This window comes from Ursus americanus, chromosome 25 (assembly GCF_024610735.1).
Source record: "Ursus americanus isolate L20-20 chromosome 25, mUrsAme1.1.p, whole genome shotgun sequence".
In the NCBI taxonomy this organism is placed as follows: Eukaryota; Metazoa; Chordata; class Mammalia; order Carnivora; family Ursidae; genus Ursus; species Ursus americanus.
Genome location: NC_142151.1, coordinates 27,979,407 through 27,997,860, shown reverse-complemented (window position 1 = coordinate 27,997,860; position 18,454 = coordinate 27,979,407). Strand labels below are relative to the sequence as shown.

Below are 18,454 nucleotides of genomic sequence, written 5' to 3'. Positions count from 1 at the left end.
GCCTATCAATGGTAAGTATTTTTAAATATTTATTAAACCAGGTACCGTATATGTCGAAGTAGAACCTGTGGGGCACTGGTTTAGGGTCCCTGGTGGTCACCCTGCTTTACTACTCAAAGCAGGACAACTTCATTTCAAGCCATTCCTTAAGGCACAAGACCTTGGTAGTTTATTTTTTTAATATATTTTTTTTTTAATTTGTATTTATCTGAAAGGGAGAGAGCAAGAGAGAGCGAGATTGAGCTCGGGGAGAGGCAGAGGGAGAGGGAGAGACAGACTCCTCACTGAGCAGGGAGCCCGATGCAGGGCCCAATCCCAGGACTCTGAGATCGTGACCTGAGCCAAAGGAAGATGCTTAACCAATTGAGCCACCTAGGTGCCCCATTTGGTAATTTAAATGGACCATTTGAGGTAATAGTTAATTGGGGTGTGTGCATGTGTCTCTGCGTGTGTTGTTTTACTTAAGAAATAATAATAAACATACAAGACAGTTGCTATTTTTAAAAAATCCGGTGGGGACAGAGTCTGAAACAAAGGTAGAGTTCAGCGTGTTTCCATGTCTCTGTTACCATCTCTCTTTTATTAAATAACAACTCCCAAATCCCCAAAAAGATACCCCCCAAAAAGAATATTTTAGCTGAACATATACTAACTTCTTTGCGTAAGATAGAAACACATGTAATTTATCCAATCTACTTTTAAGCCAGAATTTCATTAGTTGTGTTTAAGTTTAAAAAACCCAAATGAATCTGTTATTAGGAGATTCTCTTGATTGGTGCATGATTCTAGGAAGAATTCTAATAACATCCAATACAAAGTTCTTTTTGATGTCACTTTGTCTTTTGTAAGATGAGGCGAAGGAATAAGTTCTAGAAGAGTCCTTGATTTGAGCCATAGGCTAATGAACCACATCATCTTACAGGTATGATTTTTAATTGTGTAAGGAGTGCTCAACTACCAACCCTTCTTTTGTCTCCATTGCTCCTTTTTTAAGAAGATATATTTATTTATTAGAGAGGGCACACAAGCAGGGGGAGGGACAGAGAGAGAGAGGGAGAGAGAGAGAGAATGCTGGAACAGACTCCCACTGAGCATGGAGCAGGGCTCGATCCCATGATCCTGAGATCATGACCTGAGGTGAAATCAGGAGTCGGACACTTAACTGACTGAGCCACCCAGGTGCCCCTGTGTCCATTGCTGTTATCTTTCCATCTCTGTATCTCTAAACTGACCCTTCATTTGCATGGTAAAAATATTTAGGCTGCTTCATTTCTTCTTTTAAGTACTTATATTTTTTTTTAGAAGTTGATTAAAAATAAGTTAAATATTAATAAAATATTGTTATACATCTGTACAAACAGCCCACAGGTCTAAGAGTTACCATATACATGGATTAAAATGCATTAAAAACATGCGGTAAGGTAGTAAACCTTAACACACAAAACATGTCGAATAAATACCTTTGTGGGTTTTTTTATTTCTATGATCTAGGATAGTTTTAATTTTGAAGAGTTTGTGTATTTTTTTTTGACATATATATCCAAAAGGAGGAAGGAATCCATGTTTTATATATATCTGAAGAGAAAGTAGAAATGAATTTTGATACAAGTATTGAATAAACAAACAAATCCACCCTGCTAGAAACTTCATTTTAAATAGATTTCTGGTATAAAAAAATCTCAAGCAAAGCATGTAAAAAAATAAGCATATCTTATAATTTCCAAATTATAGGCTATGAGGAAGCTTTTTTATTTTCTTCATATTTCAGGATATACTTGAAGAAGTCTCTTGTTTTTAATTCCCTGGTGGAGTTCTTTTTATATCTGAGATTGAAGTAAACACATTACTAGAAATTTTCCTTATCTTTTTCCTTTCTATATAAATTGTATTTGGATTACATGTAGCATGAAGTCTTTTGATATGTCCAGACGTGTTATACTGGGATCACACAAGTATTGCCAAAGAAAGAACAATGTCCAGTAATTTTATGATTAAATGCAATATTTTTAACAATCAGTTTCTGTTCTGATTTGTCTAAAGAGGTGTATATTAATCCTTCAGGTAACTTTATTGATTTTTGTTCATTTTAAAAGCAGTGGAAGAAGAGCGAAATCTCCTCTCTGGCTAAGAATCCTGGTTTTGAGCCTACAAAAGAAATAAACCCCTCCATTCTGAGATTTTAATAGACTTTGATAAGTATTTCTAATGTTTTGTTGTTACTTTACTCAGAGATAATCGTAGGAAGCAATACTGGGAAAGAGCCAACCCAAGGCACCTGTGGGATTCCAGTTGTTGACCCATTTCTAATGCAAGGGTTTGAGAGAAACACACACGTGCGGCCAGCTGAGCGCGGGGAGCCCCGGATAGTGGGTGGCCGTGCGGCCCCGGCACGCTCGTGGCCCTGGCTGGTCAGCCTGCAGCACCACGGACAACATTTCTGTGGCGGCGCTCTGATTGCGAAGCAGTGGGTCCTGACCCCGGCGCCCTGTAACTTTAGGTGTGTGCCCGTGCGGGGCGGGGTGGGGAGGGGGTGGAGGGGTGTGCTGGGGCTGGGTGTTCGCCTGCTTTCCCCGCAGCACAAGAAACATAAAGCTCCCACGATACATCCCAACCTGGCAAATGAATGAATGTGCTCGGACCACGACCTGTGCTTCTCCAACACATTTACTACGGAGAGCTTTTAATTTTAAAACGTGCTTCCTGCTTCTCCGTGTAGTTTACTTAATAAGTAATAACAGTCCCCTCTTTCCTCATCTATAAAATGGAGGTAATATCTTAACATGTTTGCATCAGTGTCTTAACCCCTTACCTAGAACACAGGAGTTGCTCAGAGGTGAATTCCTTTCCTTCTTGCTCTGCTCTACTGATCATTCTACCCACTCTCAAAGTAAGTATCCACTTTGAAAGAATTTTAAAGAATGTCCTTTAAAAGAAACATTTTTAAAAATTGTATCTGAATCTTGGTCTCAATGTGATATGGAGGTATTTGAAAACTCCTTCCTCAGAAAAGTCTTAGGTTGGTGTTTTTAATTCTGGCCTCCCGGAAGTAGTGATGGCCCATAGGTAAATGAGGAGATACCGTGTTTCAGTGCCTCTAAAATAGGGTTTAAAATGAAAGTATCTGCTCTGATAACTTGGTGGGCAGGAACCTTCAATGAATCAAAAACTCCCTTTCTCTGCCATCCCCCAACAGAGAAATCACAAGAAATTCTCCTTAGTAAGGCAGTTTTCAGACTTTCATGTGCTTAAAATTACCTGGGAGTTTGCTATGAAATCTTAGAATCTTATTTCTGAATTTTGACTTAATGAGTTATGTCTGGGATTCTGCATTTTTAATGCCCTGCCAGATTTAATGCATGTAGTTCCTAGACATTTCTTTGAGAAACATTGTATTAGGGAGTAGAGTAACTGTAACTTTCAGAATAGGTTTCAGCGGCCGTTATATAAATATGTCATATAATGTGTAATATTATGATTGTAATAATACATAGAATCATTACCCTGAGGCATCATGAATCTTCTTAAGAAATACTAAATCATTTTTTGTTTGATGTTATGAAGGCAAGAAAGTAGATACTTTAATTTTTCTCAAGGATCAAATTAATAAACCCCCCCTTTCTAAGGATTCAAGACAACAAAGATTTTAATGTAGATGGGAAATGGTAGAGAATGTATTTTTAGTAATTTTGAAAAAGTATGCCCTCACTTAAGTGGTGTCTATCTCCCCCATTCCTTTTTCTCATGACTAGTACTGTCACAGATGGCCTTGTAATAGGAAGAAGTTTACTCTCAAACACACAGAATAGTGATTTGATACCAGCGAAAGCTGTATACACTCACCCTGGCTTCGCACAGTTCCCTTCTACTGATGATCTCTCCTTGCTGCAGCTGGAGAAACCTGTCCAAATAGGTCAGTGTGGATAACTCTGCTCCATATTTTGAACCTTTGCCATGTGGTTTCCATCTTGCTTAGAAGTGCTGTATGAACTTTTGAAAGTCACGATTTCAAAGAAGATTTCAAAGAGAATATTTCAAAGAAATAGGTTTTTAACCCCGTCCTATTTATTCTGAGACTCACTCTTCGGTGAAGTTTACCCAAATACTTAAAACAGCAGTTTGAACCATCAGATGTTCAATTGTCTGTACCTTTATGGCTTAGTAAAATCTTGTTCTTTCTTAATGTTTATTTAAACAGAAGCTGATGTGAACACATAGTGAGGAATTGTTCATCTTGGCTCTGTCACACGGTAGCCACATGATCTTGGGCCGGTTATGTAACTTCTCTGAGTCTCAGCTTGATCATTTGTAGAAAGGGAATAACAGTAACCCTCCTACTTACCTGCGCTTTCAATGAGAAAGTAAACTGGGGGGCAGTGGAACTAAGTGAGGCCTGTGGACAGTGCCGACTTTCACACTTGGGCCTTTCCATGGATTCCTAGGGCTATGGGACAGTGTTCCTGCTTTCTTACAACTCTCTCCTGTGTTTCTACCTTCCTCAGCTGTTCCCCTGCCAATAGCCTCACTTCCCTTTTTAATGTCTTTTCAGTGGACCCATCCTGCAAACTCCAGTCCTGGTTCAGCCCACCTTTTGCTTTCTGTGCTTTTGTTAAGTGAGTCAGTGAGAGCGTCTAGAACAGTGCTGCTTAACCTTGGCTATGCCTTGTAATCGCCTGGGTTGCTTAAAAAACAAAACTGTAGACCAGGATGCGATTTGGACCAATTAATCACAGTCTCAGAAGTGGAGACTTGGCATCAGTATTTTTTCCCCTTATTTTGCTTATTAAATTATTTTAAACTTTTTTATGTTGAGATCATCATAGATTCCCATGCACTTGTAGGAAATACAGACACACCAATGGAAACATCTTGCAGGGTATTGACATTGATACAGTTGAGATACAGGACACTTCTAACACCACAAGCGATACTGTTGCCCTTTTATAACAATACTCATTTCCTCCTCCCCACCAGACCTCTGACAACCAGGAATCCGTTCTCTGTTTCTCTAATTTTGTCATTTCAAGAATGCTATATAAATGAATCACACAGTCTTGTAAATAGTGGGGATTAACTCTTTTCACTCAGCATAATGCCTTGGAGATTTATTCATATTGTTCCATGTATCAGTAGTTCACTCCTTTTCACTGCTGAGTAGGATTCCATGATATGGATGTTTAACCATTCATAAAAGTTTAACCATTCATCTGTTGAAGAACATCTGGGTTGTTTCCAGCTTTTGGATATTCCAGATAAAGCTCCCCTGAGCATTTGTGTATAGGTTTTTTTTTTTAAGGTTTTATTCATTCATGAGAGACAGAGAGAGCAGCAGAGACAGAGGGAGAAGCAGGCTCCCCACTGAGCAGGGAGCCTGATGTGGGGCTCAATCCCAGGACCCTGGGATCATGACTTGAACCAGAGGCAGACGCTTAACCAGCTGAGCCACCCAGGCACCCTGTATATACGTTTTGTGTAAATAAGACTGAACAGGAGTTTTCATTTCTGTGGGATAAATGCCCAAGAATGTAACTGCCGGGTCATAGGGTAGGTGCACTTCAGTTTTATATGAAACTGACAAACTGTTTTTCTGGAGTCATAGTACCATTCTATATCTCATCAGAGAAGTAGGAATGATCTGGTTTCTCTGCATCTTCATGAACATTCACTCTTGACACCTTTTTTTAAGGCATTCTGATAGGTATATGGTGATATCTTATTGTAATTTTACTTTGTATCTCCTTAATGGCTAATAATACTGAACATCTATCCATGTGCCTATTTGCCATTTTTAAAACCCTTTTTAGTGAAATGTCTCTTCATAGCTTTTGCCAATTTTCTAATTGGATTGTTTTTCATATTGTGGAGTTGAAGAATTCTTTAGATAGATACTAGATTCTTTATATAGATACATCTAGATACTACTGCTTTGTCAGCTACATGGTTAGCAAATATATTTGGGGTCTTTCACAAAGCAAAGATTTTAATTTTGATGAAGCCCAATTTCTCCATTTTCCTTTTTATGGATTTTGCTTCAGGTGTCAAGTCTAAGAACTCTTTGCCTAGCCTTAGATGCTGAAAATTTTTTCCTATTTCTCTAAAATTTTTTTATTTTACATTTAGTTTCATGATCCATTTTTAATTTTTGTATAAGGTTTAAGGTTTTGGTCCAGGTTCTTTTTCCTCCCCCAGGATGTCCAGTTGTGCCAGCAACATCTGTTGAAAAAGCTGTCTTTCCTCCGTTGAGTTGCTTTTGTGCCTTTGTGAAAAACCAGCTGAGTGTACTTGTATGGGTCTATTTCTGGGATCGCTATTCTGTTGATCTATCTTTCCCCCTTCTCCACTACCACACTGTCTTGATTACTGTAGCTATGTAATAGGGTTTATATTAAAAAGTGATTCCTCTTAACTTACTCTTTTTCAAGATTGTTTCAGCAGTTCTCAGCCCTGTACCTTTTCATGTAATTTTTAAAATAATATGTCTACATATCACTTCCTGTGATTTTGTTACGAATTACATTAAACCTATAGATCGCTTAAGGGAGAACAGACATCTTTACTATGTTGAGTCTTTCAATTCATGAACACAATGTATTTCTGTACTTGTTTAGGTCTTGTTTGATTTCTTTCACCAGAATATTGCCATTTTTAGTGCACAGATCCTGTGTATGTTTTGCTAAGTATATACATACCTAAGCATTGCATTTTCTTCACAGTGATTATAAACAGTATTGTTTTTGATTTAAAATTCTACATGAAATGTGATTGACTTCTGTATGTTGATCTTGTATCCCAGATTTTGCTGAATCTAGACCAGTATTTTATAAACTACCCTTGGAAATTTCAATGTGCAGCCAAAGTTGAGAACCACTGTTCTAGAAAAAGACCATTGGTGAGGTTTGGGTGCCTGTAAAAACTTGTGGTTTCCAACTTCAGTACCATTCCCCAATCCTTGTGTGCATGTTTCTTCTTTCCAATATCCACAGTAGTCATAACAAATAACCCCTTTATTCAGCCCTTCTGAATTTACCCTTTATCCTGCCTCCCCTCGCTTTTTTCTGTCCTCCAAGGATCTTGCTTTCCACTCAGAACCACCTGATGTCAACACCAATGTGAAACTTTGTTCCTCTTCCCCCAAATATTTAGTTAGCTTACCTAATCTGTACTTATTCATTTCTCTTCAGTGGTCAGAGTGAGAAATATCCTTTTTCCCATTAGAAACAATACAGTTTCTACCTATGATTTACATCCTCACCATCTCACCATGGCCATCGTGTGAACATTTGGCCTATTTCTTTCCTTTCTTTTTATACTACTCTATGCGTACTTAAGTAATTGTAATATAGCTATTATGAGTTTTATCCTGATTTTTCACTTATCAGCATTGCTTCGTATTATTAAAATTTATTTTAAAATGTAATTTTAATGGCTACATAATAGCCTTTCCATAATTCTTATAAATAGGTTTTTTTTTTAAATTTAAATAATGCTGGATTGACTTTCCTTATGTATATGTTTTTCCATGTCTAGGATTGCCTTAAAATAAATTTCCCAGAAGTAGAATCATTAGATTTAGGGCATAACTATTTTCAAGATTCCTGACAGACTTCTAGGTTATAAACACAGCTGGGTAGAGTGCAAGGCGATACATCCTTTTTTTTTTTTTTTTTGGTCCAAAATGAGGCAATTTGGCAATATCTATTAATTTTTAAAGTGTATGCCTCCTGCTCCAGCAATTCTGTTTTCCACAAATACTGGCACTAAAGCATGGATTGATGATCTAGGATGCTTGATGCAGCTTTTAAGGGGAAGCCAAATTAAATAGTCTAACTGTTTGCCAGGGGGATTTAACAAATTGTAGTACATTCATTATCTAAATACTGTGTGCTATTAAAAAAAATGATCCGGGAGGTCCATATGCAAGGATAGAAATGTTGGACCGTAATCTAGTAAATGAAAAAGACCAGAATAAGAAAAGTGGCTGATTTAAAAAAATGTTGGCAGAGGGAAAATATTTTAGCTCAAGGAAATTTGGCAGGAAATGATATGATATAGCAACGATTATCTGTGAAAGTAGCATAACAAGATTTGGAATCAGTAGAGAGGAGAGTAGGAAAATAATAAACAAGTTACAGAGTTTTATGTGATTTTATTAAGACACAGCAGTAAAAAATAAAGAACAAATCATTGAAATAAATGGTCTAGGACAGCAGATATGCTGAAACATTTAAGTGTGTAAAAGTCTGGATAAAACTGAAGTCAAACAGCACAGGAAAGCAAACACAGGAGCACTGCATTCAGTGTGTGTGTGTGTGTGTGTGTGTGTGTGTGTGTGTGTAGTGTATATACACAGATACACACATAAACCTGCAATATTTATATATATATACACAGATTTTGGTGATAAGAAAAAATGTGAATGTTTAAATATATATCAGTATATTTTATAATACATCTGCAAAGATATAAAAACCCTAGCTGTAAAAATATTTGAAATGTTTACATTGCTACAAATGTGGTTTTTCTCCATTCATCGTGTAACACTGTTGAAGAGAAAAGATGATTATATTCTTCTGCACTGTCATCTCAGATTCAACAAGGTGATGTCCCGAAGGCACGTGGACAAAAAGGCAGATGTGTCTTAAAAATGGTTAGTGGGTGGGAAACCACCTCTATGCAGGCCATGTGTTTCCATTGTCCTAGGAAGATACGGTAATTCCCGGAACAAAGTGCTTGCATGTGAACTGACATGATCCCTTCTGAGTAATGAATAGATGGTATCTTCTGTATTTATTAAACTCCCAGGGTTAAAACGGGTACTGTCAGGTCAAAAGAGTTATTTTTAGAGCCATAATGGGAGAGAAACAGCATAGATAATATCAATCATATGGCTAAATGATATGTGCCTTTTTCTCATTCTAGGAGAGTTTGTATCTCTAATATGTTTGCCAGGGAAAGACGATGAAATAAACTTACTTTCCAAATGTATGACTGCTGGATGGGGAATAACTGAGCCATATCGTGAGTACATTCCCTGCCTTTTCCCAGATTCGAATCCAAACAAATACTTGTGAAGTCTGAGTGTATTCTTTGCTCATTTTCAGTTTCTCTGCGTTTTTAGTAGGAGTGAAAGTAGAAAAAGGCTTTTTCATAATGGATCTAAAGGTGACTCCTTGGGTTTTAGGACATCATATTCAATAATACTAGTTCATTGATACGAATTCACGGATACTTGTAAAAACGTGTGTTGCAGAATATCTAGTGATTTTTTTACCTAATAAATATTTGTATGTGATTTTTACCTAATAAATATTTATATGTAACTACTCCCCAGTTGCACAGTGAACACACACACTTGCTTTCACAACAGTATAGGTGCCGCTACGGTGAAAACCTCTTCTTAAAGTTATGAGCCTATTTCCAAAGATGGGAGGCTTTTTTCTGAAATGATAGGCTGGTATAATTGGTTATGTTTATCTGAAAATAATCTACACAAAGGTCAAACCCATGAGTCTGGTCTCACTTCCACCATATTGTACAACTGAATTAACAAGTCACACACATCCAATAAAAGAAGTTAAGCCTGAATGCAATTTCAGTTGTCACCTCCAGTGTCAACACTTAAACGTGAAGTCAAGTCAAAAGAATAAGAGCACCGTGCAACCGATGGAATCTAGACTTAACACGTGAAACATGAAATGCATTGTTTGCTTCAACAGCAACTGATTTGGGTGCACACCTCCTTCTATATTGTGGTGTCCTTTTTCTACCTTCTTAGCACTGTACTAAAGACAAAAGAACCCACGTAGAGTGTCATTTGTTGTTCCTGTTGTATAAGCCATCATGGAGCAAGACCAGCTTCTTACAAACCGCCTAACAAATTCATTACAGTGCCGAGAGGAGAGAATGCGCGGGGTAACCCTCGGAATCTGTCTGTATATAGGGCTATTTTTGTTGTATCCTTTATAAGCATTTGCCTAGGTTCTATGTTTTATTCCTTTTCTATTAGAAGGCGAATTTTCTAAAACGGTGCAGGAGGCAGCAGTATTACTGATCAGCAGTACATCTTGTCGAAGCTACTGGGGGCTGGATATTAAAAACACCAACATATGTGGAGGGGCTGCGGGCTCATCCTCGTGCATGGTAATTCAAGGACGCACTGATGAGTGTGGTGTTCTTCTCACTGTGTCTCATGAATGGGTGTTTGCTGACCATAAAGAGATACAAAATATACGGTACTTTTAAATTGAAAAGTGAGAAGAATAAGTACATTGCTAAGCTGATGTACTGTCATTGCAAATTTGGTCCTTGAAGGGAACACAGTTCTCAAAAGGAATTGATTGTTCATTTGCTTGGTTGACTATGTGAAATTGATGATATTCAGCTGTTTTTAGCCTATAAAAATAATTTATTATGGCTCAACTTCACAGCTGAATTAGGCAGCTCAAAGAACCTACTTCTAGTAGCATTGGAAATATAAAGATATATTCATGTAACTCAAAGCTATCATTTAGTCATTGGTATTTCATAGATGCTTGAAACTTTCTGCAAGTCACAGTCTATTGTCAGCGTTAAAGGACTGTGTTAAATGTACCTTTTAGCCACTCTCTGAAAATATAGATTTAGATCTGATTCAGAGACTCGTAACATCTGCCAATGGCCTAGTTCCCCTCCGCTGCTGTGAGCAGAAATCAGAGATGAGGGAATGAGGCACTGTCTAATCACCTCTACAGTGGAGCTTAGCATTGACCAAGCAACCAGCAGAACTTTCCTTTTTGCGGGTTGCAGGGAGATTCTGGAGGACCGCTGCAGTGCGCCCACAACGGACAGTACCAACTCATCGGTATTGTGAGCTGGGGCAGCAGGAACTGCCAGCCCACTGCACCCACGGTCTTTGCCAGAATTTCTGTCTACAGGGACTGGATCGCATCTGTCACTGGAGGAGAAGCGTGATCACTGAGACAGTAGCCTGGTGGGACTGTGTCCATAAATGGGAAAGGAAATCCCCAACAGTATACCCAAGAAATAAGTCTCTTCTTAGCGCCTAAGACTCCGTGTCATTCCTCCAACCCTTGTCATTGAGGAGCTTAGATTTGGTGTGCACATATGTCTAGTATTAAATACTGAACACAGAAAGCTAATGTTGATTCTTCTGGAAATGTATATTCGGAAATGTCATTAAATTCATATTTAGTGTACCATGTACATGTCATTATTTGAATACCATCGTATACACTGTTACTCTTTTTTCTAGTTTGGTAAACATTAGAAGACATGAAGTATAATGTTATTCAGTCCATATAATTTTTTTTTAAAGATTTTATTTGACAGAGAGCACAAGCAGGCAGAGCAGCAGGCAGAGGGAGGGGGAGAGGGAGAGGGAGAAGCAGGCTCCCTGCTGAGCAAGGAGCCCGATGCGGGGCTCAATCCCAGGATCCTGGGATCATGACCTGAGCCAGAGGCAGACGCTCAACCAACTGAGCCACCCAGGCACCCCCAGTCCATTATAATTCTTAATTTCATTCACATGGAATAGTGCCCTTAGCATGGTTAGATAGGAAAGATCCCTCTATGTTTCAGAGTTTCAGTGAACAATGGACATTTAAGAAATTATTTATCAAGCCTATCACTTGATTTTTAAATTTTTAGATAAATTTTAAGATATCTCAATTGTTTACAAACCAGTTAATGCATCTGAACCTCAGCTAACCAATACCCTCATCTTTCTAAGCTGTAGCCAAGAAGGGGGGAGGAACTAAGGAATGCCCCCCCAAGCCAGAAGATTAAATGCCAGAGTCCACCGCAGAAACAAAATGAGTGAGGGCCTGTGGCAACTATTTTTTTTCTTATTTTATACATTTCTACCAAAATTTATCATTTGCTTTCCAAGATTATAGCATTCAGAGAGAGAGAGAGAGAATATAGTTTAAGTAAGCGTCTATGTAACCTAATGAGAGAGCACTTCATAAGGAAGTAGGCAAAGTAAATATTTATTCTCTTTCTCTCTCTGATTCTTCTTTCCATTTCTGTCATTCCTTTGTCCTCACCCCACACACCCCTTTTCAATCTCTGCTCTCTTTTGCCAGTGCTACAAAGAAAAAGTATTATAAATGTCCTAGTATTTAGTGAAAACTTCTTCCATGAGTATTGGTCTCAACTGCCTGCATTGATTTTAAATTATGCTTTTGGACAGGGACTGAGTAAAATGGAAGAGACGATTTGCAATAGGGATTCTCTAATTCTTATGTTAATCAGTTTTGTACTATTTTTACTTTGTCTCTTGTTGAATTTTTCTCATCTCTTTTTTAATCAGGTGACATGAAGGGGATTAAAAGTGGGGGGTATTAAAGTGTCAGGCCTGTCTAAAGCCTTTTTGCTTCAGGGTATGATGTGCTGGTGGTTTATGTTGGTGCAACCACAATCGCCCTCGTGACCTTGTAGGACAGTCCCCTGGTGGTGATACTGCAGGGCCTGGTCAGGAAAGGGGGCAGGGTTAGTGGGCCATGTGCCACTTAGAGAAGGGGCCCGATTTTCCTACAAGAATCAGCAACTATTTTACACTCGGTTTTCAGCTTCAGTTGGCAGTAATTTTTAAATCCTTCTGTATTTAATCTTTTCTCTGTGGAATAGGACCGTTAGACTGTTTTACTTGCCCTGCCTCTACAATTCAATCGACGAGGGGCATTCACTTTCTTACGCTGATCTTTTCAAGAGCTCTCCTGCTTGCATTCATTGCAAGGTCAAGCTGTATGTGGACCAGACTGCAATCCATTGTGTAAACGGGTCTATTAGGTAAGGGTCATAAAGGCAAATCTGAAGGAATTAGAGACCCCATCACCTAATTCTTCATGTATGTATTAAAAAATATCCCTTTTGAGCACCTACTATGTGGCAAATGGCCCCAGAAACAAGTTTCCCTCATCTTTAGAATCTCATTGTAGTGGAGAAAATGACATATATAGATAATTACTAGCTGTGGGAGCTGGCAGCCTAGGAGAGACCAACCAACACTTTCCGCAGGAATGGGTGAAGGTTTTGCAGAAGATGAGCTCAAGTATTAGTTGATTTTTGTTTTGTTTTGAAGTTCTATACACCAATCTCTTATGTTAAAGAAATCTGTATCAAACTATTTTCCTAACAACAATCCCACATACTCTGAATTTCTCCTGTCATTTAGATTATTAGAAAATGTGTTTGTTCATTCTTAAGCCATAAATTGCATTACTTCATTTCCTCCAACCCCACCCCACCTTGTTTCTTTCATATGATTTTCAATAATATAGTTTCAGCATTTCATGCATGTTGTCAATTCAAGAAAGGATCAACAACTTAAGCCTAACAAGTATCTAATTCTCTCCAAAGATTAACAGCGTTGGCACCTATCCTGATTTCATTTTGGTCTCAACTGTATTGTCAGATTATCACTTTCATTTTTCTATTCCCCACAGATATAAAATAAGAAATTAAGAAATTTATTTTGCTTATAAAATAAATTATCAAATTGTCAAATAATGACAACACAAACAACTGCTGGAACAAAAACATCTAAAAAAAAAAAACCTCTTAAAAAGAGGCAGAATAAAGTGGGAGAACTGTAACAGGCAATGAAGCTATAATAATTAAGGCATTGATTATGGTATTTCTGCAGAGATGAACTGACCAATAGAAGAGAATACAAAAGAAGAAATGCCATTTTGCATTCTCTAAGTTGGCAAACAATTGCAACAGTGTGACAATATAAACATAATGAGAATGTGGAGTGGGGGGAGCTCTTCTCACTGCTGGTGGGGCTGGGGTATAATCTGCTGCTCCAGCTTTGGAAAACTCAGACAATATCAGTAAAATTGAAGATGCCAGTGTTCTCTGAGTCTGCAATTCTACCTCTAGGTATATGTCCTAGGGCACTGTCTTCAACTACAGCTGCCATTAAATGTAAAATCTGGAGCGTGGGGAATGATTTTTTTTTTTTGAATAATTTTTTTAAAGCTCCTGGCATGATTCTAATGTACAGTCAGGTTTGAGAGCAGTGTCTTAGAGGAAAAGAGGCAACCATGACCACTGAACATGTGCAAGAATGTTTATAGTAACGTTAATATCAGCACAAGCTGGAATTCCACATGCTCCCCATAGAAGCGTGGATAATCAAAATGGAGTATACTCACAAAGCAGTAAAAAATAGAAAACAGTCCATAGGCTCTTTACGTGAATCTTAAAAGCAATGCTGAGCTTAAAAAGCAATTTCAGGGGCACCTGAGTGGCTCAGTCGTTAAGCATCTGCCTTTGGCTCAGGGCGTGATCCCGGTGTTCTGGGATAGAGCCCCACATCAGGCTCCTCCGCTGGGAGCCTGCTTCTTCCTCTCCCACTCCCCCTGCTTGTGTTCCCTCTCTCGCTGGCTGTCTCTCTCTCTGTCAAATAAATAAATAAATAAAATCTTTAAAAAAAACAATTTCAGAAGATTAGGTACCATTGTAAAGCTCAGAAACAAGCAAACTTCAACATTATTTTGCTTAGGCTTACATCATATATGGTTAAAAAATGCAAGGGATGTAGCCTAGCATTTGGAGTCGTGGGGAGGCAGTGGAATACGGTGGAGGCACCACACACAAGTCATTTCAATGCTATTAATAATTTTCTAGTTAAGTTGGGTGATGCCTTCACAGATATTATCTTGCTTCATAGCTTACATATGCTTCTGTGTACATGAAATACTACACCATATAAACATAAAGGCCTTTTTAAAATTTTATTGCTTTATTGTATATCCTTCCAGTGTTTTTATGCAAATAAATGCAGACATGATGCATATTCTTATTTCCCCCCTTACACAAAAGTAGCATGTAAATTGTTCTAAACCTTGATTTTTTTACACTTGATCATATATGCTGGACATCTTTCCATATCACTACTTTTTTTGAAAAAATATTTTTGTTGTATAATTAGTTTCAGGTGTACAATATAATGATTCAACAGTTCTATATTCTGTGTACTCTGAAGCTGTTTTATCTCCGCCCGACCCCTCTCACCCCCAACTTAGAGGCCTTTATAATTACGCTAGCTCCTCAGAATAGAACCTGTCCTTCTCTCCGGGTAATTAGAATGTTCCACACATATCTAGAGCATTAAATCCTATGTTTTGGTGGTTCCCTTTGCCTAGAAAGCACAAATTGTCCTTGTGACTTGTGTTTGCTGTTGCTGATGTCACATTAACAATCAGCCTATTTGTTAATTTTTGCTTAGTTAACACTGGCAGTTACAGTTTCTACCATCCATGCTTTTCTAGGAAAAAGGGCTTCAAATGTGGATGAATATCTTCTAAATGCCAGACATTACCTGATATTTCCAGTTAGTTCCTTTAATCATTAAAGCTAATCCTTCTGAAAACATTTTGAATGTAACATTAATAACCCCTGGGCATAGGGATTAAAAGTGTTGGTTCTGAAGCCAGATTTCTTAGGTTCAAATCCCAGCTGCATCATTAATTAGCGTTATGACTTCAGGCAAATTAGCCTTTGTTGTACTTCCAATTCCTCATCTATAAAGTGGAGGTAAGAAAAGCAACCTATTCATACAGATATCCTATATTTAAAGGAGTTCAAAAATTTAAAGCATTTAAAAGACTGGTTGGCTCCTACTAAACTTTCAATTCATGTTGTTAGTATCTTGTGCATTTTCCTAAAATAAAGCTTTCAAAGAGGATTCCCCACCCCCTGAATCCTTTAAAAATATATTTTTAATAAGACTTGCTGTTCAAGAATGTAAGTACCCGTATATCTTTCCAAATACTCATTCCTTTATGTCTTCACTTCTTTTTCAATAATTCCCTTCCTAATTCCCAAAAGGATTTAATTGCAGAATGACAGTCCTATCAGGCTACCTTAATATCTTTCTCTGTGCCAACTACTTTACATATATTACATTCTAAGCACACTTGTTCAGAAAGGCACAATCTTTCCCATTTTACCGATGAAGAGGTTGAAGCAAGAGAGGTTAAGTGTCTTGTTTCATATTAAGCAGCTGATTTCAGAGCAGAATTAGCACCTAGGTTTTTCTGATTACAGACCTTAATCACCATACCACACTGACAAGTGTTTTCAGAAGATAATACTAGTGCAAGTGTGCAGTTTGGACTAAGGAAATGAGACCGGAAGTGGGAAATATTGGAACTGGGCCAGCTTCATGCACACACTTGAACATGTGAATGAAAGAAAATGAACCAAAATAAAAATAAGGTTAACATGTAATAAGGGAGGTTCTGTGTTCCGAGAGGTCAAAATAGTATAAATTTCTTTGACTCCATTAGGAATTACTTGTCAGCTGCTGGTTAAAAAGCCTTGACTACAGTAGCTTGAAAGCATTAGGATTTTATTGTCTTACCTAAATGAAGTCAGGCAGCCAGTAGGCAGTTTTGAGACCTGAGGCTTTTTCTGGCTTCCTCCTCCACCATCTTCAGTGTATGGGTTAAATCCTTAAGTCACAAAATTGCTGTTGGGCTCAGATTATCACAGCCACATTCCAAGCAGGGAAAAGAGGGAAGGTAAGGAGAAAAGAGACCAAATGGCTTTCATAAAAGCCCTACGCAGTGACTTTTACTTGCATATCTGGCCACCCCACATGCCAAGCTTGGGAATGTAATTCTTCATTTGGGTTTATTGTTCAGGACTCTGTGACTAAAGGAGAGAAGAGTATTTAGGCAACCAGAAGTCTCTCCCATTCCCTAATGATTATACGTTGCTTTTAATTTTTGTCACTTTTTAAGAAATAAATGCAGGAGAAATAGTGCTAGCTAAAAAACAACACTGTGGTTGTATAAAGCAAAAAGTATAATTCTTTATTTCACTACTGTCCTTGTCGTATTTCCTCTAGTTAATGTTTAGGAAGTCCAGAACATAGCCTATAACAATAGGAGTTAAGAATGAGGAAACAGAGAAAACAGAGGAGAGAAATTAAGAAAACAAATCAAGAAAACTTCCTAGAACCAAAGGGCATGAGTTGCCAGGCTGAAAGGAGCCCCTGGGTGCTCAGCACACCAATGGAGACGCGGATCTGCATCAGGACATGGCTGGGAAATGTAGGAGTATTAGGAACAAGAAAATGATGTAAGATTTCAGAGAAAAACAGGGCTCATACAATGGGTCAGAGATCGGAGTGGCTTTAGACTTCTCATCAGGAATATTTAAAGCAAATTTTGCCATGTGGGCCTTTCCACTGGACTTCTTAGGTATGTTGTAACAGAACAGCGGCATTTCCCCCAAAGGATGACCCAAGAGAGCAAAGAGGAAGCCATGCTATCCATTATGGCCTTTGCTAGCACATTTTAAACTTTACCACTTTTCAGTTTTTCGATTTTCAGTTTTTCCCTGACAAATCTCATAGTTTCACTGAATCAAGCCTATTTGTTCTGTGTATGGATCAAAAAAAAAAATATGGGAATATACTAATCTCCCAGCTTCATATTTTTTTTACCTTTGCCTCCAAATCAAAGACTCTAATGGATTCCCATGTGTTCCTTCCACATGGACATCGCTTATGGTAGACGTGATGTTAATGGCTTCTCCTAACTCAGCTTCAGCGATCACCATCGCTACTACTATGGGAGTGCCAACGGGGATCAATGTGTTATGGAACATCACCCTTGTAGGATGGAAGTGGTATCAAAGCAGCAGCCCCAATCTGTGTAGACTCAAATCTTTAATGGGTTCCCCCAACCTAACTACCTTCCATTAGAGGAAAATCAACTTCTGACCAAGTTTACTCCTTCAAAACCTAATTCAGGAGAAAGTGTGTGTAAGGGCAAGGGGAATGCTGATGTCCCACTGGCTTCTTTCCTTCTAAGACCCAGACAGAGAGGAAGGGGCTTTACTACTTTGGCTCAACTTCTCTTTACTTAGAAAAACAAGCTTAACTGGGGCACCTGGGTGGCTCAATCAGTTAAGCATCTACCTTCAACTCAGGTCATGATCCCAGGGTCCTGGGATCAAGCCCGGCGTCAGGGTTCCTGCTCTGTGGGGAGTCTGCTTCTCCCTCTGCCTCTGCCTCTCTTCCTGGTTTGTGCTCTCTTTCTCAAATAAACAAAAAAATCTTTTAAAAATAAAAAAAGAAAAGAAAAACAAGTTTAATAAAAGTATTTTATTAAGTATTTTGAACAGTAATAGTAAGGTATATATTCATAATTTTTAGTCAAAGCATCTGAATCCTGACCATATATTATTTATATATTTAGTTGTTTATGTATTTTTTACATGACATAAAAATCACCTGTAGGGACATATCTCATATATGGGATGGAAATTATTTCATCTTTTTAGCTCAACATCAATGTTAGATTACCATATCAGAAAAAGGAAAAATATCTTCTGCTCTACTCAGTTGAAAGTTGACTTTTTCTCTCCTAGCATCCTGTTTTTTCTTTCTTTTTTTTTTTTTTTTTTTGGTAATTGTGACAGTTTGCCATGTGCATAA

The 18,454-nt window shown here is 38.1% G+C and overlaps 1 protein-coding gene across 1 annotated transcript; it reads left to right on the top strand.

The window, feature by feature from the left end:
- Window positions 1-21: 21 nt before the first annotated feature.
- LOC123801646 (chymotrypsinogen B-like) lies at window positions 22-11,193 on the top strand. Its single transcript, XM_045811798.2, has 6 exons — window positions 22-922; window positions 2,230-2,497; window positions 3,750-3,910; window positions 8,917-9,015; window positions 10,004-10,137; window positions 10,783-11,193. Exons 2-6 carry the CDS (start codon window positions 2,307-2,309, stop codon window positions 10,945-10,947), a joined length of 750 nt encoding a protein of 249 aa, XP_045667754.2. The 5' UTR covers window positions 22-922; window positions 2,230-2,306; the 3' UTR covers window positions 10,948-11,193.
- The last annotated feature ends 7,261 nt before the right edge of the window (window positions 11,194-18,454 follow it).

What these genes read in the sequence shown, in the direction of transcription:
- LOC123801646 (XM_045811798.2), top strand. Translation starts at nt 2,307, where the DNA reads ATGCAAGGGTTTGAGAGAAACACACACGTGCGGCCAGCTGAGCGCGGG. An exon ending in CCGGCGCCCTGTAACTTTAG is followed by an intron (nt 2,498 to 3,749) that starts GTGTGTGCCCGT and finishes TCTCATGACTAG; the next exon opens with TACTGTCACAGATGGCCTTG. An exon ending in GGGAATAACTGAGCCATATC is followed by an intron (nt 9,016 to 10,003) that starts GTGAGTACATTC and finishes CTTTTCTATTAG; the next exon opens with AAGGCGAATTTTCTAAAACG.